The 23,623-nt window shown below is 39.8% G+C and overlaps 1 protein-coding gene across 31 annotated transcripts in view; it reads left to right on the forward strand.

The window, feature by feature from the left end:
• Clasp2 (cytoplasmic linker associated protein 2) overlaps positions 1-23,623 on the forward strand; it is a 165,882-nt gene that overhangs the window by 113,837 nt on the left and 28,422 nt on the right. For 10 of the 31 annotated variants that reach the window (XM_051201572.1, XM_051201612.1, XM_051201681.1 and 7 more), the window contains 5 exons: positions 440-546; positions 3,937-4,181; positions 5,960-6,023; positions 19,032-19,195; positions 21,391-21,469. In XM_051201572.1, coding sequence (XP_051057529.1) covers positions 440-546; positions 3,937-4,181; positions 5,960-6,023; positions 19,032-19,195; positions 21,391-21,469 — 659 coding nt within the window. Of the gene's footprint in view, positions 1-439; positions 547-2,781; positions 2,806-3,936; positions 4,182-5,959; positions 6,024-19,031; positions 19,196-21,390; positions 21,470-21,603; positions 21,655-23,623 lie in introns of all 31 variants that reach the window. The other 21 variants (XM_051201527.1, XM_051201565.1, XM_051201628.1 and 18 more) reach the window with 3 other exon arrangements.

Below are 23,623 nucleotides of genomic sequence, written 5' to 3' on the forward strand. Positions count from 1 at the left end.
GTAGTCACTTAATGGTTATTGAACAGTCTGTTTTAGCTAAAGAATGACATCATTGTCCTGGAGGAGAGGTTATAATTAGAGCCTTTTCTTGTGGTGAGTTGCTGTTGTGATTTCATAGCTCTGGGTTAGTTACTTTAGGGTTTGCTTCATTTGGGGAGCCTTGCCTGTATTGGCAGAGCCATTGTCTCCCTGTTCTACTAAGTAAACAGTGGTTCTTTAAATTTGTTTCTCATTTGTCAATAATTTTGATTGCTTTTTTTCCCTTTTACTTGACCAAAACCTCACTGTGCCCAGAAAAGAACAATATTGCTTTTAAAATGCTTTGTCCCATTGGTTTTTTTTCTCCCCCCTTAGTAAGAGTTGAATCCCACTCCCCTACCCCTTGCGTTATTACATTTGTGACTGTCTGAAAGCTTTTTTTCTTTTTCTGGTGAATTAGGTCCGGGATATGGGATCAGCCAGTCAAGCCGATTGTCATCCTCCGTGAGTGCCATGCGAGTTCTAAACACAGGCTCCGATGTGGAGGAAGCGGTCGCTGATGCCTTGGTACTTTTCTTCTTTTGTGCGTCCTTATAGATGTTTCTGTTCGAAGCCAGTGTGTGAGAGAGCCTTCCTCTGTGTGGGCAAAGGGTTGAGAGATTCTAGGTAAACCTAAGAAGACAAAATGTAGGCAGTGTACGTAGCAGAGTAGAACATTAATGATCGATCCTTACTAATATTCAGAATTTCAAGCCAGGCCCAGTAATCTTAACTGTGTGTCACAAACAAAAATCTTGATGTTTTTAGTAACAGTAGTATCATGTTTAATTATCGCAGTGTACTGACTGATGGCGAATGGATTGGTACATTTGTATATACTCACAAACATAATTTCAAGGTTATCTTCACCTTGAGTTTGTAGGTGTTTGTTTTGGAGACAAGGTTTCCCTGTGCAGTCTTGACTGTCCTGGAGCTTTGTGTGCAGACCCTACTGGCCTTCAACTCAGAGCTCCACCTGCCTTGACCTCCTGAGTGTTGAGATTAAAGGCATGTCCCCCCATGCCTGGACTGATTATTTATGTAAGATATTTTCCTGGTTCTTTATGCTCCACATGAAAAACTAAGTATTGCAGAATTGGGGTAGTTGTAGGAAGACTGCTGTGTACCATATGTATGTTCACATGTGTATTTATACCGTCCTTATGCGCAGTTATGAAGACTGGAAACAAGGGATGGAGTTCATTTGCTTACCTTCCCTAGGCAGTCCAATAGGACTCCTTCTCTTTCACATTAGGGCTTAGTCTGTGGGTAGCTGAGTAGTCGAGGACTGAAGACAAGGGGACTCAAATGATGATAGTAACCCTCTTATTCAAAGTGTCCATTCACTTTGTCTTTGTGGGTATTAGGGTTGCTACTGGCATCGGTCTCGAAGCCTTGTTCACGCTGAATTTCTACCTGTAATTTAGGGAAGGCCCTACCACTGGGTTAGCACCCTGTGCCCCCAGCTTTGTTTTGAAATTTACAAGTACAGTATTCAGCTTGAAAAAAAAAAAAAAAGACCAATATTGTGGGGAAAAAGTTGGATATAGATGTAAAAGATACATTTTTAAAATATTCATTGGTTATAGCTATGATTTATTACATATAAACATATATGATAATGTGTGATAATAATGACAATGTTGACCTTCTGTCTTTACCTCAGCTGCCAAAGTTTTTAATATACTTAGAGGCTCTGTTCTTCTGAACGTGAAGTGTGTTGATCACATTTTCTGATGGCATTTAATCAGTCAGGTGTTTTAAGTTTTTATTGTGCCTTATTCTGTTTCCCAAGTCATGTTTTCCAGCTTCCTTTTGGTTGTTGGGTTTGGTTTTGGTTTTGGTTTTTTTTTCCCCCCTTTAAGTTTAATGATTTGCCATTTAACTTTTGCTTGTATAAGTTTTAGGGATTGGCTTTGTTATTCTTGAGTTGCTATTCATGCAAGCAAGAAAGATGATAGCTTCAAGAAAATAGTTTTAGAGTTTATTTAATGTATGTGTGTGTGCGTATTTTGCCTGAGCGCATGTCTTTGCACCATCTGCATTCCTGGTGACTGTGGAGGTCGGAAGGCACCAGAGCCCCTGAAACTGGAGTTACAGATGGTTAGGAGCTTCCATGTAGAAGCTGGCAATTGAACCCAAGTCCTCTGCAAGAGCAGCCAGTGCTCTTAATCCCTGAGCCATCTCTCCAGCTCATTTTTTTTTTTTTTTTTTTTTTTTAGACAAAGTCTTAATGTGTGGTTCTGTCTGGCCTGGAACTCACTGTATAGGCTAACCTTAAACTCACAGAGATCCACCTTCCTTGTGAGTGCTGGGATTAAGGTGTGCAGTACTAACCATCGGAGGTATTAACTACAAAGCTGTAAATCTGAATTATAGTCAGAGGATTCTACTTTCATCGTTTGCATAGCACAGTTGTACCTGTCAAGTTTTTGGAAAATTTCCAACTACTAAACCTGATTTGTACCTGGGAAATAAAGTCTAATTTAGAAATGGCAAAACAGCTATAAATAGTAAGAATACTTTGAGTTTCTTTGGGAAACTGTTGCTGGGAATGTTTTTGTAGCTTAGGTGTTTCTTTTTTAATTAAGGGATACTGGCAAGATTATAAAACCTTACAATAAACAGCTCTTATGATATCTATACGTTGTAAAACTGAATATTTCTGGTTGTGGGCGTTGTTAATGCCAAGTTCACTGTGCTGTTTAGCAAAATGTTCTTCATTATTTTCAATTTCTCTCTTTAAAAATTGGCTGCTCTCAGCTCTTAGGAGACATACGGACTAAGGTATAGACATCGCTATTTTCTGACATCTTCTGATATCATAACTTTTGTTCTTTGCTTCATCAACGTAACAGATAATAGTCATCTATAAAAAAATTAAAGTGGCAGTAATAAAATCCTTGGCTGTCCATCTGTTATTCTGTCACTGTGATTGTCTGTGGGGGATACTGAGTGAACATAGTGTCTTAGGGAGATGCCACTTTTATACTAGAGTCTTTAATAGAATTCATTCTGGAGCCCACCTGAATAAACATGGTCATTCTAAATTGACTTAGTAGTGGCAGCAGTTTTGTAAAACCTATGTGATTATTTGTGTTCAGATAGTCTATCTTTAAGATTTTAGACAGAGCATAGGTAGATGTTTGGGAATTCTGAATTGCTGCCACGGTTAGTGTGCTTCATGGCAGTAGCTCCACTTCTCCCCAGCCAAATCCCAAGTATCAGAGTGATTACATCTGTTTCAATTTCTCCAGGAAAACCTCAAATGAGTACTTTACTCGACCTCATGCCACTTTTAATATGAAAGGCATAATGGACAGATGTATAAATCAAGAAATGAAAGGAACCTCAACTGCTTTCTCATACAGAATAAGCTACACAACATAGATTACATTGGGAAAACTCTAGGGATACATACGCATCTTGCTTCCTACAATTCTTAGTGAGCATAACCCTTTCTCACCGTCTTTGTATTTTACTTCTCTTGGAAGTATAAAGCGGGGAGGAATGGCAAGAGAAATAGAAAAGAATGGATATATGGACAGGGGAGAACATGGTATTTTACATACGGGAATCAAGGTTTTACTCCTCTCAAAAGGTGGTATTTTCTTATTATCTACTCCTACTTCTAGTACAGTTTACATTGCTTGTTCTTTTCCATTCTAAGGAGAAAGCCTGTCCTTTTGAGCATCTCCCACTTGACATGACCGAGCTTGCACATAGTCATCTTCTCCTGTACTGCCCTCATAGTTAAATAGTTCATGAACAAAAATTAAATGTTGACATTTACTTTACACTGGTTAGCAGCATGCCCCAGTGATGTAAGACAGAAATCAGTCTTCTTGTGTTGTGTAAACACTATGGAATACCCATATGTTTGTAACTTCTGCTAATGTAGTTCTTGATATGTAACAGAAAAAACCTGCTCGAAGAAGATATGAATCATACGGAATGCACTCAGATGATGATGCCAACAGTGATGCTTCTAGCGCATGTTCAGAACGCTCCTATAGTTCTCGAAATGGTAGTATTCCTACCTACATGAGACAGACGGAGGACGTGGCAGAAGTCCTCAACAGATGTGCTAGCTCCAACTGGTCAGAAAGAAAAGAAGGCCTCTTGGGTCTGCAGAACTTGTTAAAAAACCAGAGAACGCTAAGGTGAGAAATGTCATGAAATACTTTTTCAAGCAGGATAGCACCTTTTGTCTTGAGTTTGTGAAATGTATCAGAAACTATATTAAAGGTTTTCCCAAGCTGTACTCCTTTAGGGCCATCAGTATCATAACTAAAAAGGCTATAATTTTCTTTTTGTAGTTAGTAAGTTATTGTAAAGCAAAACTTACAGGTTTAGGGGATAACTTACTGAGTGAAATGCTTGTTATGCAAGTGTGAGGCCCCAGAACAGGGTCGCTGGAGACCATGAAAAACTGGACACAGTAGCACACTCTAATCCCGTGCTCCTTTGGAAGGATGGAAGGTGGAGGCAGGAGGACAGTTGGGAACTCAGTCCAGCTGTGTGGTTTGCACAGCAGCCAAACAAATGGGCCCTGTCTCAAACAAGTGGAAGGCAAGGACTGGCGACAGGGGACTTACGCACGTGAGTCCACATCCACACATGTGAAAACAACATTAAAACAACACATTAAAAAACAAACACCTTTTTAGTCAGGCATTGTGTCACACACCTCTAATCCCAGCACTCAGGAGGCAGTGTCAGGCGATGTCTGCAGCCAGCCTGGTCTACAAAGTGAGTTCCAGGACAGCCATCTAGAAAACAAAACAAAAAACACCTTTTTATTCAAAATAAGTCAACTTGTTAGTAATTTTGGAATTCAAAATAAGTAAGGGATGATTATAGAGTGATAAAACACTGTTTTTTGTTTGTTTGTTTTGTTTTGTTTTGGCTTGTTTGTTTTTCAGGACAGGGTTGCTTTGTGTAACAGCTCTGGCTGCCTTGGAACTCACTCTGTAGACCAGACTGGCCTAAAACCCAGAGCTACACCTGCCTCTGTCTCCTGAGTGCTGGGATTAAAGACATGATCCACCACTGCCTGGCTTAGAGCAATTCTCTTAATGGTTTAGTTTGCTTCATTCTTACAACTTTCATTCTCCTTGTTGATGTGATATTTTAAACCTATATAGTTGACTCCTTAAGAATCCAACTTCAGATTAGGTATGTTGGCACGTGCCTTCAATCCTGTACTCCAGAAGGCAGAGGCAGTTGTATCTCTATGCTTAAAACCAGTTTGTTCTACATAGTGAGTTCAAGGCCAGTGAGGGAGACAGTCTCCATAAAAATCAGATTTGGATAATTGATCGGTGCTAGTGCATTACAAGTGTAGAAAGCTGTTTTCTCACTTGACAACAGTAATACCGATGTTTTATATACTTTCTGTTTATATACTTGTTGAGATGTATTAGAAATATAAATTTTTGTTTTTGCACTACCTGATATATTTCCGGGTAAACATATCACGTATCATGACTCAGTGCATTTAATCATAATATCAGGAGTATTGGGAGGATCGTGTCATTTTAAATGGAAAAGAGAGTGGGCGATTTGGGAAAAGGCGGGACTTAAGAGGACACTGGAACACTTAATAAAACCCCTGTGTAGGTCCCTACATACAGTTTGTTTTTTTTACACACTGCCGATAAAGTGCGGTTCTTCCCCTCATCGTCATTCCCATTCAGCAGCAGTGTGGGCTGCCGCAGGGTTATTATCACAGTTGACAGCTCCACCTTCATCGTGGCCTAGAGAGCCTGCACAAGAGAGCCTGCACAGTTCTCAGTTTTGAGGAGGAATTTGTATAACCTTTTTGTTGTCGTTGTTAATAAATTTCATGATTCACAGGCTTATTTTTAAAGTATGACGTCACCCTATAGCAAGATATTGACCAGCATTTATTCATTTGTTTGTTTGTTTATTTTGGCAGTCGAGTGGAACTGAAAAGATTATGTGAAATTTTCACAAGAATGTTTGCTGATCCTCATGGCAAGGTATGTTGTAGTATTTAAGGATTGTTTATTCCTTTGGGGTATCCAAAAAAGTAGTAAAGTAACAGAAGGAAATGATAAGCCATTGGTAGTGATATTTTCAAACATAATTTCAGTTGTTTCATATGATGCATAATTTGGAAACTGACCTTTGTATCCATTCATTCAAGCTTCTCCAAAGGAAGATTGAGGAGGTGCAGCTGCAATCTCAACTCTTATGGTTTAGACTCAGCAAAGAATGCTGTGCAGGCTGGATGGTTGCTTGGTAGTATCTGAAGTTTTACCACTAGAAACAGAGGTTTAAAAATGGTAGCGTTAAGGCCTGGTGGTGTTGGTGCACACCTTTAGTCCCAGCACTTGGAAGGCAAAGGCCTGCTGATCTCTGAGGGACAGCCAAGGCTGTTACACAGAGAAATTCTGCCTCAAAAAAAACCCAAAAAACTTTTAAAAGTAAAATAAAATGTCAGCTATGCGGCTAGAGAGACCGGCTGAGTGGTTAAGAGCACCGGCTGCTCTTACAGATGACCCGACTTCAGTTCCACATCATTCGCCTCACAATCATCTGCTAACTCCAGCAGGCGAGTGCGCTAACTCGAGCTGGTGAGTGCGCGTGCCTGTGCGTGCGTGTGTGTGTGTGTGTGTGTGTGTGTGTGTGTGTGTGTGTGTGTGTGTGTGTTAGAATAATAAAAATAAATCTTAAAGGAGCCGGATAGTGTTTGGCACATGCCTTTAATCCCAGACTCAGACTCAGGAAGCAGAGGGAGGCATACAGCTCTGTGAGTTTGGGACTATCCAGGTTTATAAATTGAGTTCTAGGGCAGGCTCCAAAGCCTGTCTCAAGAAAGGAGGGGGGGAAAAAAAGGAAGAAAAAAGGGAAAAACTGTCAGCTGTGGTGGTACACTCTTGCAATCTGAACACTGGAATGGTGAGATGGATTCAGGAAGATCCCTGAGGCTCACTGGCTAGTTATCCTTGCCTGGTATGGGCCAGGCCTGCCAGAGGAATGGTCCCTGAAAACAACACCCGAGTTTACCCTCTGGCCTTCCACATACACGCTCATACCCTTACATGAACATGTTCACGCACATATATGTGTGTGAACACACATATACAACAAAACATTTTGCTGCTTGTAAAGGATGTAAATGGGTTAAGTTGCAAACATTTTTAACATTTCTACTTTCTTCTGTGCTAATTACAACATTAATGTAACTATTCTTTATCTTGAAAGAAAAATATTGTAGAGAATTTGCTCTTAACAAAAACCATAAAATAACATTTGAACTATAAAAGAAATTCTTCATACATTGAAAAAATACATAAAACTTTCTGAGTATTTTCATTTTTTTAATATTTGTCAAGTGTATTTAGAGTTGGGTTTGTTGACATATTCTTGTCATCCTAATACTTGGGAAATGAAGGCAGGAAGATCACAAGTTCAAGGCCAAAATCAGCTACATAGTGCATTTGAGGCCAGCCTGGGCTACATGAGGCTCTGTCTCAAGTGTATGTATTTAATGAAGTATGTAAAGTCATCATGTGTACTGTGAAATGTTGGCTTCCCCAACACTCATCATTGTAAATGTGCTACATCCATAGTTGGCATGGGTACCAGAACTCAGACTAGTGGTGACAGTGCACAAACGGCAGATAAACAGACAAAAGTGCAGGAAAGTTGGGACCAGCTGAGCTGGCTGTCAGATGGAGAAGCTACCCTGAAAGCTAGAGCTCAGGGAGAAGGGGCCATTGCATACAGTCCACAGGGAGAAGGGGTCATTGCATACAGTCAACATGGTGACAGTGTTGATAGTATACAGCTGAACAAGGAGGCTGATCCTTGGTAGAAGCAGTCTCTGTTAGGGGAGCAATCAGACCATAAACATCTGGAGGGAGAAAGCTGCAGAGGACATTTCCTCACATTTGCACCTGGGAAAGTCTCTTATGGCACTTTGACACTCTAAGCCCACCCTCTGACACACTTCCTCCAACAGGACCACACCTCCTAGTCCTAATTCTTTCAAAGAGAGCCACTCCCTGGTGACTGACTAATCATTCAAATATATGAGCCTTTGGGTGCCATTCTTACTCAAAGCACCATACCGTTCTATATTGCTGTTGTTACCACTACTGACTTCTGTAGTGTTTACCTTATTGGAAATGTTTCTCTACAGTGTAAACATTTAATTTTGATCATTTCAGTTGACAATATAAGCCAAAGAAGGAGACCATTACCTGAATGTACCTTTGTTTTTATTATACAGCATTTTAATTTATAGAACATTCAACTTTGAAATTAGAATCGTTAAACATCTTCAGAAGTGATAAAATTATAATGTTGCTATCACCAAGGCCAAGGCATTTCTTAAGGTTAATTTTTGGCTCTTCCTTTGATAGTACTGCAACTTCATTTAGATGCCAGGGTCTTCACAGACATAAAGAGAAACGCTTTTTAAATGATCAAATCGGTGAGTCTGTAAAATGGCTCAGTGACTAAAGGTGCTTATTGCCAAGCCTGACAATCTGAACTTGATTCCTAGGACCCGCATTACAGAAGGAGAAAATTGAGTTCCTAAAGTTATCCTATGATCTCCACATGTGACCTGTGGCATGTAACTAACCCCTATACACAAATAAACAAATAAGTAATAGTAATTTTTTTTAAAATACCAAATAGAAGAACTGAGTTTGACATTGGTTAGGGAACTGAAGTGAGCATAATGTGTAGAACTAACTCCACACCCCTACAAAGAAGGGTCACCTGTGGGCTTTTGTCTTAGGATTTTACAACATAGAGTTTTCTCTTTTTAAAATTTTTACTTTATATGTATAAGTGTTTGCCTGCATGCATGTAGGTGCACCAGCGGTGTGCCTACCACTCACTGAGTTCAGAAGAAGTTGTCAAATCCCATGAACTACCATTACAGGTGGTTGTGGGCCTCCATGGGGACACTTTTCATTGAACCCAGGTCCTGTACAAGAGCAGCAAGTGCTCCTAGCCTAACTGATCAGAATTCTCAAGGACCCATCTGTCTTCACTTGTTTAGTAAGGATGGTTTCTTTTCTTTTGAAGTCAGTTGAGTTTTTGTTTTAGTTTTAGTTTTTCAAGACAGGGTTTCTATGTGTATCCTTGGCTGTCCTGGAACTTGCTCTGAAGACCAGCCTAGCCTTGAACTCACAAAAATCTGGCTACCTCTGTGTTCTGATTTCTGGGATAAAAGGTGTACACTACCACCACCTGGAAGGTTTTTATTTTTGTTTGATGATTTTTTTTTATTAGCTGTGCTAGTAATGTAATTAATTCAGAATAAATCAGAAGTACAACCATGTTGTGCCAAGTTAAAAATACTGGGATTTCATGTGGTTTTTTTTAATTATATCATCATATTACTAAAGTAGTACATATGCCTCTCCCTTTCACTATATCTATAGAACATCTAGGATCCTTCTTACCCCACCCCCTCCCAGCATCTTTTCTTCAGAAGGAAAAAACACCTATTTATAATTACTTTATTTGTGTGAGTGCCTACATGTATGTAATGTGCAAGCCTGGTGCCAAAAGAGGTCTGAAACTACCATGTGTGCAGTGGAAATTGAACCTGGGTCTTCTGGAACAGCAGCCAGTGACTTGGTGATGGTTCTTTTTTGTTGTTTCTTTGTTTCTTGAGGTAAGATTCACTATGTTGGCTTGATTAGCCTAAGACTCAGCACCGGCTTTTGCCTCTGGCTCTGTCTCAAATGCTGGGATTGAAGTCATGCACCACCAGGCCCAGTTTACAGTCAGTGCTCTTGAACTACTAAGCCATTTCTCCAGCCCCAGGGACCTATATTTTCAGATCATGGAGCTTAAGTGACTGAAAATTAGGAGGCTTGAAGGTGGAAATGTACCACTTACCACCTACCCTCTCTAGAGGGTGAAATTGCACAGTCCTGTGTCCTGCTCTCCCCTGCTGTCTCCACATTTGGCCCAAGATTCTTCTCTCAGTACTCATAATCATCCTTTTGGTTCTTATATCAACCATTCTGTCTTCTAAGACCCCCCCCCAGCCACTTTTATCTCCCCTTCTGCATAGACCTCAGCTCTCAAGCAGGAACCGTATTCCCTGCCTCCGACTCCCTTTCTTACTGCTGAGACAGAAGGAGCTCTCACCTTGAAACTGTTGTTTGCTACAGATATGTGTACCCCGTCGTCTCTTGCTGTATCAGTGGCTCTCAACCTCCCTAATACTGTGACTCTTTAATACAGTTTCTCATGTTGTGGTGTCCTCCAACCATAAAGTTATTTTCACTGCTACTTCATAACTGTAGTTTTGCTACTATTATATAATATAAATATCTGTGTTTTCTGATGGTCTTGGGTGACCCCTTGAAAGACTCATTCTATCCTCAAAAGGGTCACAGCCCACAGGTTGAGAGCCACTGTGCCGTATGGTCTCATCTACTTGGCTTTTCAGGAATTTCTTGCAAATTCTGCTTTGCTGTTTGATCCTGTTTTTGTGTTATTCAGCTTCATTTTGAATCTATTTTGTATTTGGAAGTACTTTTCGTATCATTTCTTGGATGTGGCTGAGATAGGAAAAACGGTGTTTTCTTCTGTACTGAACCCCTCAGCCCCCTGTGCACATTTCTTTTACTCTTGCTCTCACACCCTATTTCTCCCTGTCTTTATTGATGTTGCTGGGTAGATAGAATGTTGTACCTAGATCCTCACTTTATATGTTGTTTGTTTATTTGTGTGTGTGTCTGTCTGTCTGTCTGTCTTCCTATGTAGACTAGCTGACCTGGAACTCTTCTATATAAATCATGCTGTCCTTGAACTCCGAGCTAACAGAGATCCTCCTGCCTCTGCTTCTTGGATGTTAAGCTTTAAGATGCGGGCCACCATATAATACCTAATGTAATTACATTGTAACTGATTGTAAAATTGTATAATTTAGAAAAATATAGGGGAAATGTGTGAGGTTATAGATGCAAAGTTTTCCAAATATTTTCAGCATGTGGTTGGTTAAAGCACAGATGAAGACCCCTGAGATGCAGAGGGCTGACTGACTGCCCTCAGCCTCACCATTCTTTTATTCTTGACCTCATTGTGTTGTACTGCCACCGATTGACTGCTCAACTCAGGCATTTGCATTACTGTGAAGACTAGTCCTCTTGAGTCTGCCTCTGAATGTCTCTCCGTTCTCACTGCTAATTCAACGTACTCTTTTTACCAATTGCACAAACACACACACACACACACACACACACACACACCTCCTATACCTAAATTATTCTGCCACAATGTGTGCATCTATCTTAAAACCCTTAAGAAATGTCCAAGCAGAGCCTGATATTTTCATCTATATTCCCTGTATTAGTCTGGGAACTGATAGGATGGTTCTACATTAAAAGGGGATTTATAAGAGTGGCTTACAGACTGTGGCCAGTTAGTCCATTAGTGGCTGTCTCTGACAGAAAGGCCAAGCATCAGTCAGTAGTCATGCAGTCCTCCAGGCTGGATGTCTCAGCTGGTCTTGAGGCTGTGTTGGGTCCTGAAGAATTATGACCCACTGCCAGTAAAGGAAACCCTCAACAGGAGGGAAAGTGAGGACAACAGGCAAAAAGCAAAAGCTGCCTTCTACCATGTCCATTTAAAGGGCTTCCACCAGGAGGTGTGGCCCAGACTTAGGACAGGTCTTCTGACCTCAAATAATCCAGTCAAGAAGATCCCCCACAGGTGTGCCCAGCTGTGTAGCCAGTTGACAACATTGATTAGCCATTTCATATCCTCAGCCTGAACCTTCCTTTCTTCACCAACTATCCTGTGCCATTTTCTGTATAGCCGGAAATGTGCCATTCTGGATTGGAATCCTTATCTATAACTCAATTGTTTTGCGGGATCGCAGGGTAGAAACTGTGTAAAGCTCCACAAAGGTGCTTAGGGGATACTGTGTGTCATGATGTGGATAGCGAGTTGCCCGATGTGCTTTTAGATTTCTATCAGTGCTTCATTGAGTCTGTGAACATTAGACAATAGCTAACTGCGCTGAGAGTAAAGGTTGTTCTTGCTTTTGTCTGACTTGATTGAGACCACTTGTTGACTCCAGCAGGCACTTCAAGAACAAGGTTGTAAGCAACAGCCCATACTTTTCCAGCTAAGACCACTGATTTCAGCTCTCAGACATGTACCTTAATATGTTTAGACAAAAGGATTTGGTCCAGCCAAAATGCCAGGCATGTTCTAGTATGCTGTGAGACATCCCATAAAAAGAAGCACTAGAAAATATCCCTTTCTTAGGGCAGTTGGAGTGGATCCAAGACTTTCCCTGGGACTCAGATAATGTGGCAAGTTCAGTTTGCAAGCGGCGATCATTTGATGTCTTTCTATAGTTCAATAAGTTACCTTTATTCCATGTATCATTCCCCCAGTGTCATGGGATGGTTCTAGGATCTCCTACAGATACTAAGATCTTCATGTGTATCCATGTGTTCAGTGCAGTTTCTTTGCTGAAATGTTTTCAGTCCTCTTTAGGATGAATCCTCGGATCATGGCATCTGCAAATTCAAAGAGCTACCTGTACAGTATGAGAATAAGTGATCTAACTGTGATATGTATATATGTATGTATGTATGTATATATGTGTATATATATACATAATACATATATATCTTGTCATATACATATATACGACAAGAACTAAGACCATAAGATATCACGTGTATCGTTTAAAGATGTTTTTTGATAGTTTTACAAAAGAGCTTTACAACATAGTAACAGCAAGTATAGGTAGTGAGTGGTCTTAGTTCTGTTCTATATGCAGTACTTGTTAGCAATGTGTGCCTTAGCCTATTAATCTGTATAGCAGCTCATAATAGTATCCAACTGTAAGCTTTTGATGATGATTTAGTTAAAATGTATAAAATTTTTCGAATAGATCTCTTGTATGGTTCTTACTTAGAAGTTTTAGAACGACAAATGTAATTTTTTTTAAAGTAAGTATTTTAGAGACTGCTTTCCCAATTTTACTTATGGGCAGTTTAAATGTGTGATTCATGCATATATCTTCCTCTGTGTTTGTTTTGTGTGTGTCTGCTTGCGTGTGTATAGGTGTGTGTGCGTGTCTGTGTTTACTTGTCTGCAAGTTCATATGCCTATGTGTATGCAGAGATGCCCAAGAAGGATATCTGGTACCCTGAAAGTGCCATCTTCACTGGGATGTGTGCCATGAACTGGCAACTTAAATTTTTGAATTGGGCTTTTGAGCCTTGGACTGCTGTAGAAAACACTCTGTCACTGCTGTACTAGTTGACTGTCTTCTGTCAAGCATGCTGGTCATATCAGGTAGCTTCTCAGATATTCTGGTCAGATAAGATAGTCTTTGTAGCAGGTGATGGTAACACATCTTACCCATGGAATGTAAAGTGTAATTGGAATACTTATCTTTACTTGCGTACAATAGTTATTGTTCAAAACTTCACAGAAATCATCTAACTTGTGAAGAGGGAGAAGATGGGGAAAGAATTCTAGATATTGTGGTTTGGAACCAAATGTTGACACTGTTGATAAATAGAAGTGAGGTTCTATTCATCTTTTTTTTTCCCCCCCCTAAATATTAAGCCTTGGGGACAGTAGAGTGTACAACAAAAAAGTATTTGTAATGGCTGTGAGTTCCCTATCAGTCTGATCTACATAATGAGTTCCAGGACAGTCAAGGCTACATAGTGAGACCAAATAGACAGATATTTTAGGAAGCAAAAATAAAGGCTTTTTTCCTATTTCTTAAATTTCCTTAAAATGAGACATACAGAGAAATCATGTGTTCTTCTCCTATGTTGTTCATTTAACTCTTGTTTTCAAAACTATTTTGAGTTTTTTCATAAAACATTAAAAAACATTTGTCACTTTTATTTTCTTTAGTGGTTTGTTTTTTTTTTTTTTTTCTTCCATACAGGAACTTTGCATTGATGGCGACTAATTTGTGTGTTTTTCTTTTTTTCTTTTTTCCTTTTTGCATGCTGTCCCCTGTGTTGGAACTCTCAATAGAGAGTAAGTTGGTTCAATATTTGTTGAAAAGCTAACTTTACTGCATGACTGTGGAATTAACCCATTTTCTCTGTTTTTCTCTCCTGAAGAGTTCATGCAGTGTTGGACCCTTTGCAATTCACGACATGCTATTCGCAGTTACGCAAACTGTCATTCTGTTTGGAGATGTGCTTTTTTAATCTACTAATTGATCTAATTTGATTTATGATCTTCTGTTTCAAATTTGATGGCTGGCACACCTAAAATAAAACAGGTTTATATAAGAGTCTGCCTCAATTGTAATAGGCCAGTATTTGATTCTTTCCTGAATAATTCCATATCAGATTGATTCATTGGAGGTTTAAAATAATTCCCAAGCTTCAGGATTTTTGAGAATATATATACAATTTTACCTTCTACCACCCTCCATGTACTCTGTAATACTCTATTAGTACCATTCTGTGAAAGTAAGCAATGGTTATAAACCACTACTTCTAAACTTCAACTTGTGAAATACAATTTGCAGTCTTTGTGTTGTATTAACATACATTTCACCTTTACTCGGGAGTGAGGAAAGGAGAGAATATTGATTGCCTTCTGATCTGACACACAAATGAATTCTCTGTGATACAGAAATTACTTGCAAAAGGTTGTGTATTGTTTCCAACCTATTATGGCTGTGGTTATACATATATGTGTGTGTATATGCATACATGTAGTCAATATTGCCAGTGATGGGTTGAAATACATGTTGTCAAGTAATACAGTTCTGTAGGCAGTGGGCTATAAGTCATATCTCTGTATTTTAATTATGTTACTTAACATTCTACCTAACCAGAAGAACTTCCTATCTGAGGCATTCAGAGAAGTCTCTGGAAGGAATCTTAGGTGAAATGGAAGTGTAGACTGTGAAGTTATCTAGAGTCAGGAAGATTGCAATGAAGTTGAGGCCATCCTGGGCTACATGATAAGATCCAGTCTTGGCAATAGAGAGTTAGCTCAGTTGGTAAATGCTTGCTTGCTATGTGAGTTAGCTCAGTTGGTAAATGCTTGCTTGCTATGTATGTATAAGAAGGGCCTGTGTTCAGTCCCAGAACCCACACTTTTAAAAAGCTGAGTCAGGCAATGCACAGTTGCACTGTTAGTGCCAGAGACACAGAGGCAGGCAGGTCTTCTGACCAGACAGCCTTTTTGGTAGGCTCCAGGCCAGAGAATGTGTCTCTAAAGTAAGATGAACAATACCTAAAAAATTACACCCAAGGGTGACCTCTGGCCTTTAAATATAGGTACATCCATGTTTACTCATGTGGATGTACATACAAATGACAGAGCCTTGGGGTGAGCCTAGTAACACCTGTCTTTAATCTCAACACTAAATAGGTTGAATCCAGAGTATCATGAGTTCAAAGTCACCCTGGAATACATGGTGAGACTGTATCCCAGAGATACATAAAATACACATAAATATTCTGGGTAGAGTGGTAATAGAATTTAAGAAAAGTTTTAAGTAGTAGCATGCATAGCTAGTCACATTACAAGTTCCAAATAGATAGTGGCACGTGCCTTTAATCCCAGCACTTGGGAGACAAAAGCAAATGGTTGTCTGTGAGTTCAAGACCAACCTTAGTGAGTTCCAAGCCAGCCAAGGCTATGCAATAGGACCCTATCTCAAACAAACATATAAGAAAAAGTTTCAGGTAGGAATAATGAATGGCTATGATGTAAATTAGCCTAAGCAGCTTCTTGATATACCTTTTGAGATTCACATGCTGTGCATAAGGGGCAAAAGATAAGGGAACTGTGGGAAATTGGGAATTTTATGAAATATGTATGAAAGGGAAGACAGAGTTCACGTTGCCAGATGCTCTCAGGCCAGTTTGGAGAGGTGTAGAACTTAATAAGGTCTGAGGGTTCCCACTAACTGAGAATATGTAAGGGTTTTATTTCTATCAAAATGACGTTCCAGTGATGGTATGTTTAAAAAAAAAAAAAAGCGTGAGTCTACAACCACAGCCTGGAGGCTAAATTTGTCCAAGGTCTGGTTTGAGAAAAGTACAGTTGTTTTGAAACACAGTTGTACTAATTTTATGTCTGTGGCCATGGTGCAATGACAGTTCTGTGTGGTTGCTAGACCTATGGCTTGTAGGGTCTCAGACAGTTATTATCTGGCCTGCTATAGAAATGACTTGGTGATCCTGTTATACAGGAAATGAGTAAAGTCGGGCCTGAAGGTCAAAGGGCTTTGTACATACAGCAGTAGGTAAGCAAGCTTTGGGAAGGCCAAAGGTGCTGTTTGTGGGAGACTGGGGCCTAGTGAGAGAGACCCAGTAGGAAAATCCCTGACAAGAAAGAAGGAAAGAGGGGACATTGAAGAAAGCAGCATTAACTTAGAGAAAGCCCGGACACACTGCACTGAAGTGTAAGCAGAGGGTCAGGTAGGGAGTCAGGTAGCAGAGATGCCCCAAGAACAAGATACTCAACAGGAGGATTGGCTTTAGGAAGGAGTAAAATCAGGCTGCTTAGGGAGGCTCATTAGAACATGAAGTGTAGAGGAAGTCAGTTTCCCAAGCAAGGCACTGAAAAGTGAAACTGTAGTAACGGTGTGGTTACAGCACAGCCAAAACCCAGACAACCATTGGCACATTGTGGAACATGAAATTCTGTGACTTTCCAAATGGCTTAAGATTTTCAGGACAGGTTTTCATGTGGAAACAGTTGTAACTAGAGTAAAAGTGATTCAGAAAGAAGTAGTTGCGAGCCAGTAAAGAAGTGGAAGGAAGGAGGGAGGGAGGGAGGGAGGGAGGGAGGGAGGAAGGAAGGAAGGAAGGAAGGAAGGAAGGAAGGAAGGAAGGAAGGAAGGAAGGATGGATGCAAGGAAGCAGCAGCCCTGAAGAGAAAGAAGCCCCTCCTTGTACTGTGTTGATTTCTGTGATGCTACTGTGGCTGTTTTCAAGTGACCAGCAGCTTTGAGGCACCCTCTAAAAATTCAGTCACCTCCACCACCCCCTGATTCTATAACATGTGACTTGTTGAGGAAGACAAAACCAGCCCTAGTGTACTGCCAGACAGCACCAGGAGAAGGGTGCCAGGTTAGATACACGCAGTTGCCACAGACCAGGTCTAAAAAAAATTCTTTTACAATCTTTCAGGCCCAGATGAGAAAGTCCAAAAGAGTTTAAGTGAAGCTCTTAGCCAGCTTTGAAACCAAATTTTGGGGATTTAGTTGGGAGAAGCGTAGGAGTTACAAGGGTCTGGAATGTAAATGAGTAGGGGAGCAGAGAGCACTGGGGACCCTTAAGTAGTCATAGCTGCTGCTTTCACAAATACACACACACCCTCTTAAGAAAATAACTAAAGTGGATTTTTATTTCTTTTTAACCAAGTTTCAAATGTTAAACCTTAGTTCTAACTCTAAGTAGAGAAAACTTCATTGCTAATGAAAGTGGCAAAAACTAGAGTTCATCACAACTGCATAAAGAACATTTCAGAAATATTGAAGATGACCCAGTTTCAAATTAGCAAAGGTGGAAGATTTTTGTAAATGGAGCAGGAGATGAACCTCAGTTGGTAAAGTGCGCAGAGCCCTGGGTTCAGTCCCCAACAAACACACAAACGAGGTGTGGAGGTATCGCGGTTAAACATTGGAGGTGCTACACACCTGAAATCCTGGCGGCCTGTTGTCAAGACCATCTTGCAGACCATTTTTCAACACATAAGACGTTCAAAGCCAACCTGGGCTACAAGAGATGCATCTCAAAATAACAGAGGGCTCAACAGTTAAGAGCACCGACTGCCCTTCAAGAGGACCTGGTTCCAGTCCCGTCACCTACATCGGGCAGCTCACAGTCATCTGTAACTCCATACCCAGATTCCATGTCATGTCATCTGGCTTCTATGGGCCCCTGGTGTGCACGTGGCACACACATACATAAAAGAGTAAAGAATTAAAGTATCAAGATTTGTATTCGCCTGACTTAATGGTGATGTGTCTTAGTATAGCGTGTCTGTGATGCTTAAGAATGTTTTCCTTTTACTTAGATATTGACCTTCTAGTTTAATATTGATTCCTTGCAAAGAAACAAATCTCATCAAGGGTTACTTTTTCAAAAAATTTTTAATAAGACATCACGTACTAGTTTATCTTTCCCTTAAGAAAGTTTTTCACATTACACAGTTTCTCACACTCATATATATATATAAAATCTTGGAACCAAGTATAAAACTTACCAACATAACCTGAGCATGGTGGCACACACCTTTATCCCAGCATTTGGCGGAGAAGGCAGGGGTTCTCTTAAGTTTGAGTCCAGCCTGGTCTACAGAGTGAGTTCTAGGACAGCCAGGGCTATAGAGAGTGTAACCATATCCCAAAAATCCTAAATGAATAAATATATAAATCCCACCAACACAAGAACATTTTTAAAAATCTAACTAAAATTTAAATACATACTTTTATTCTCGATTTTATTATGCTTTTAGTTACTATAGACAAGTAAAAATTACTTTTGGGGCAGTAAATCTTATACCAAAAAGTTTATGAAATTTGTTATTTTGTGAAGCCGGAGGCCTTTTATCATGATACTACTACTGGATGGTGACTATAAATTCAGTAATTTTCTAATTCACCCAGTATTCTTTTAAACACTGAGTGTCCTTGAAAAAGCACAGGACACCACCTCCATTCCTTAGGAATGAGTCTCAATGTAACTAGCTGAAGCTGTGGCATCGCTGATAACATTAGGTGTGCCAGCCATTATGGGCAGTTTCTTTACCAAGTGGTGCTGCATGGAATAGCTAATTGTCAAACTTCTGCAGAAGTTGGATAACAGCGCAGATGCACTCTTGTATCACCGAGTCCAGTGAAAAGCAAGAGAGATCCCCCCCCCCTGCTTGGCTGCCAATTGCTGTGCCTCAGATTCTTTTCTCCCCATCTGTTTCTGTATTGAATTGAGTGTAGAGGTCAATATCTGCTCTTTGTTCTTCCCACTTCTCCCCTTTATCAACTACAGGTGTTCAGTATGTTTCTGGAGACTCTAGTAGATTTCATACAAGTCCACAAAGATGATCTTCAAGACTGGCTATTTGTGCTGCTGACACAGCTGCTGAAAAAAATGGGTGCTGATTTGCTTGGTTCTGTTCAGGCAAAAGTTCAGAAAGCCCTCGATGTTACAAGGTAATGTTTTCTGCATGCATTTCAAGTTTACCTATCGGTAATCACAAACATTTAATCCCTATGTTAAAGTGTTATTAATACTGGTTTTGAGTACTTGAAGCTGTTAACATCTTAAGTAAAATATAACTAAAATGACATGGTAGTGCATGCATGTAATCCCAGAACTTGGGAGATAGAGGCAGGGTGATCTTTGGCTATATAGTAAGTGTAAGGCCAACCTTGGCTACAGGAACTTGTCAAAACAATAGCAATAAAGATACAGCTGCAGAGCTGAGCCTGGTGGTGCATGTCTTTAATCCCAGCACTTGAAAGGCAAAGGGAGGCAGATCTCTGAGTTTGAAGCCCTTCGGGTCTATTAAATGAGTTTCAGAACAGCCAGAACTACACAGCTATGTAGTGAGACCCAGTCTCAAAAAATAAAATAATCTTGTGTTTAAACATACATATGGGGAAAGGCATGCTGCCACTCATCAATAATCCCAGCATGCTGGAGACAGAAGGAGCTTGAGCTATAAAGAGTGGTCCTTTTTTTAAAAAAAAAAAAAAAAAAGAAAGAAGACAAAGCAAAAAGATGTAACTAGAGCCTGGTACAGTGGCATGCAGTTGTGGTCTCATTTGCTGGGATACTGAGGCAGGAGGATTGTTTGAGTCCATGAGATTAAGGCAATCTTAGGAAACATAATAAAAGCTTATCTCAAAAGACAGAGTAAGGATCAGTGGCGCATGGTGATAAAGGCTATCAAGTCCTACAACCTAACTTTGATCCCTCAACCCACAGGGAGAGAGCCAACTCCCACAAGTGCACTATAGCATACACATGCCCAGATACACACACAAATACATAAATACAAATGAAGAAGTGTGTGTGTTTGTTTGGGTTGGTTTGTTGGTTAGGGGTTATTTGTTTGTGTTGAGACAGGGTTTCTCTGTGTAGCCCTGGCTGTCCTAGAACTCTGTAGACTCTACTGGCCTTAAACTCACAGAATCCACCTGCCTTTGTCTCTTGAGTGCTGGGACTAAAGGCATGTGCCGCCATGACCAACTAAAGAAAAAATTTTTAATGTATAAGTATGTCTTGGCCCTTTGGTAAAAAAACAACTGTAAATGTATGTGTAAACTGAATTGAAGGTTAATATGATCTTGTGTGAAATTAAAAGCTATTCCTTTGTAAATAGAATTTTATTATGCCATTAGACAGTCTCCTTGCAGAAGGCTTTAAGCCAGTGGTAGGTTTCTAGCTCTTTGATCTTACTGTCGAAGTGACTTATTTCACACACCCATATACTAAGTTGAAATCTGGAATTCAGGGTTTTTTTTTTTTTTTTTTTTTTTTTTTGTTTGTTTGTTTGCTTGGTTTTGGTTTGGGGTTTTTTTGTTTGTTTGTTTGTTTTTTCTTTTTTTGGTGGTGATTTTTTTGAGACAGGGTCTCAGTATGTAGCTCTGGCTGGCCTGGATCTGTAGACCAGACTGGCCTCAAATTCACAGAGATCTGCTCACCTCTGCCTCCTGAGCATTGAGATTAAAGGTGTGGGCCACCACTCTCAGTGGGATGAGGGGTCCTGTGCAGCTGGGGTAAGAGGTGGTTGTGAGCCGCCATGTAGGTGCTAGGAGTTAAACTCCGTTCTGCCGTAAGAGCAGTCTGTGTGCTTTTAACCACTGAGTCATCTCTCAGGACCAGAAGTTTGAACCGTTACTGACTACAGTTTCCTAATTATATACATAGTGAGACAAGCAAGGTACTCTTACCTGCTTTTGTTTCTGAACACTTTACTGGCTGTAAGTTCAAATACCTTTATTCTTAGACTGTGCTTCATAGACTGTAACATTTCACCTATAAATTCATACATACTTTGAGTGGCATGGTGTTTGGGTACTAAATGTAGTCTTTTGTTCTGGAATTTGTTAAAATATATGCTTATCGACTTGATTTTGGGGAGGTTGGTTGCTTTTTGTTTGTTTGTTTTTTAAGATTTATTTATTTATTATGTATACAGTGTTCTGTCTGCATGTAGGCCTGTACTACATGGCAGAAGAGGGCACCAGATCTCATTACAGATGGTTGTGAGCCACCAAGTGGTTGCTGGGAATTGAACTCATGACCTCTGGAAGAGCAGCCAGTGCTCTTAAACTCTGAGCCTTCTCTCCAGCCCCACTTATTTTGTTTTTTAACTGTCTTTTCTTCATTCTTTTTTCAGAGAATCTTTTCCAAATGATCTTCAATTTAATATCCTAATGAGATTTACAGTTGACCAGACCCAAACACCAAGCTTGAAGGTAAAAATTTGATTTCTTCCGAGTCCATTACAAGGAATTATAGTATTTTACTAATAAAGTTATGGTAATATTTGTAATTGTTGTCACACAAGAAGCTGCTCAATCAGTGGGTTTTATTTTTGTAAACTTTGCAGACAGTCAAGCCAGCCCTCCAGGACCAGCTTCACTCTTTTTGGAGCTCAAAGGTTTTTCTTTTGTTTTCATTTTAGCCTGCATTATTTCTCTTTATAACTCTGCACTATTTGAGATGATGTTTTATGCATCTGTATTTAACTACTCACCTTCTTAAGCCTTTTCTGCATGCATGTACTTGACATCAGCTGTTCTCCAGAGGCTTGACCTATATTTGGAAAAAGCTCTCTGTATAAATACGTTGTAAAAGCATCACAAAGTATGGCCGTCTAACCCTAAGCTGGTAATGCAGAGTTACTTTGTAAAATCTTACTTAATTGTATGTTTGTGATTTCCCAATACTTTTTTTTTTTTTTTTTTTCCTTAGTGTAGTTTTTAGTCTTGTATTTGGAACAAAACATAGCATTGGCTAATTGCTTACTTTAGTAAGGAAAGGATACTTCAAGTTTAATCTCAGTTCATTCTTCCTATTTGAAATAACATTTTCTGCAATGTGAAATTTCTCAAACTAGCATAAAGTTTGTATGAAGACAACTTCCTCAGTTTCCATTTGGACACATTTTCCAGTTGTGTGAAAAATAGATAGATTCTGATTTCTGATTTAAAATGATTAAGTTTTAACATAAGAAATGAAATGGCTGTGTCTAGGATATAACTTAATTGATGGAATGCTTTTTTTTTTTTTTTTTTTTTTTTGAGCGGTAGACATTGAGATTAAGGTTAGGGAAATAAGAAGCATACTGGTCATACAAGCCTTGTAGCTTCTGCTCTATTCTGCACAAATGAATGCCTTACTACCCAAGATTGATTTTCTCTTTGAATGCAGTTGTGCCTCAGAATCACGATTATGTTTCTAACAGGGTTGACTTACACTCACTGGAATGTCATTTTCTCAGAGCCAAGAGGTAAAAAGGGCCTCTCTGTTTTTATTTTGAAAAGTTACCTGCAGAAGAAGGATTTTTTTTTTCCATATTAACACACACATTGTAGCTCATACTATAGCCAAGACATTCCTGAGAATAGAAAGCTTTGGATTTTTTATCATTGTTACTTATACTACTTGATAAACTAAACGATGATAAAGGAGATGATGCTGTTACGTGGTGGATTCTCGGTGGCTGTTGAAGCTATAAGTGAAGATAACTTGTATGCGTGTGTGAATGAGCCCTGAAGCCATCTTCAGAAACACGAATCACGTGTAGTGGCATAGGCCTCTGATCCCACCACATGAGATGCTGAGGCAGGCAGTAACCAGTGATTTGTCAATATGGCTACACAAAGGGTTCTAGGTTATCATAAGCTATGAAGCAGTAACTCTCAAACCCCAAAAGAGACAGGTAATGTGAGGGAAGAATTAAGTTGCTGAAGACCTAAAATGAAAGACAAGTAAGGGAAACAGGGATGTGGGAAGCAGATGAAGTAAAAGGAGCTTCCTGTGGGACCAGAGCTGCTCTTCTATGTTTGATGTAAGTATCAGTACAGTCGGTTGCAAAGCTAAAAGAGGGCTTATTTGTTATAGTGTAGACAACAGGAGTAAGTATATTGGTATCATACTTCATACCCAAGTGAGAACAGCTTGTATGTGGGTGACAGGATTAAATATAAAGAGCTTAGTCAGAGGTGAGGATGCTGAAGAGATGGCTCAATACTTACGTTCAGGAGACTGGAGCTTGGCTCCCAGCATCCAGGTCAGGCAGCTCATAAATGCCTGTAACACCAGTTTAGGGGATTCATTGGCCTCCTCTGGCAACTGCTCATACTTGCCACACGCGCAGGTAAAACATTTTTTAAATCATAAGAACTTAACAAGCTGGAAAGATGGCTCAGTGGTTCAGAGCAGTTGTCTCCAACAACTAGAACTTGAACCTCTGTACCCGGTAACAAGTTGGCCATCCTGCCAACACCTGTAATTTCAGCCAAGGGACCCAGATCCAGTGCTGTCCTCTTTTGGCCTCTAGACATACAATCACACAGAAGCACATACATAAAACTTCTTAAGATAAATCTTTAAAAAATTTTAAC

The sequence above is a fragment of the Phodopus roborovskii genome, unplaced genomic scaffold (assembly GCF_943737965.1).
Source record: "Phodopus roborovskii unplaced genomic scaffold, PHOROB, whole genome shotgun sequence".
Lineage (NCBI taxonomy): Eukaryota > Metazoa > Chordata > Mammalia > Rodentia > Cricetidae > Phodopus > Phodopus roborovskii.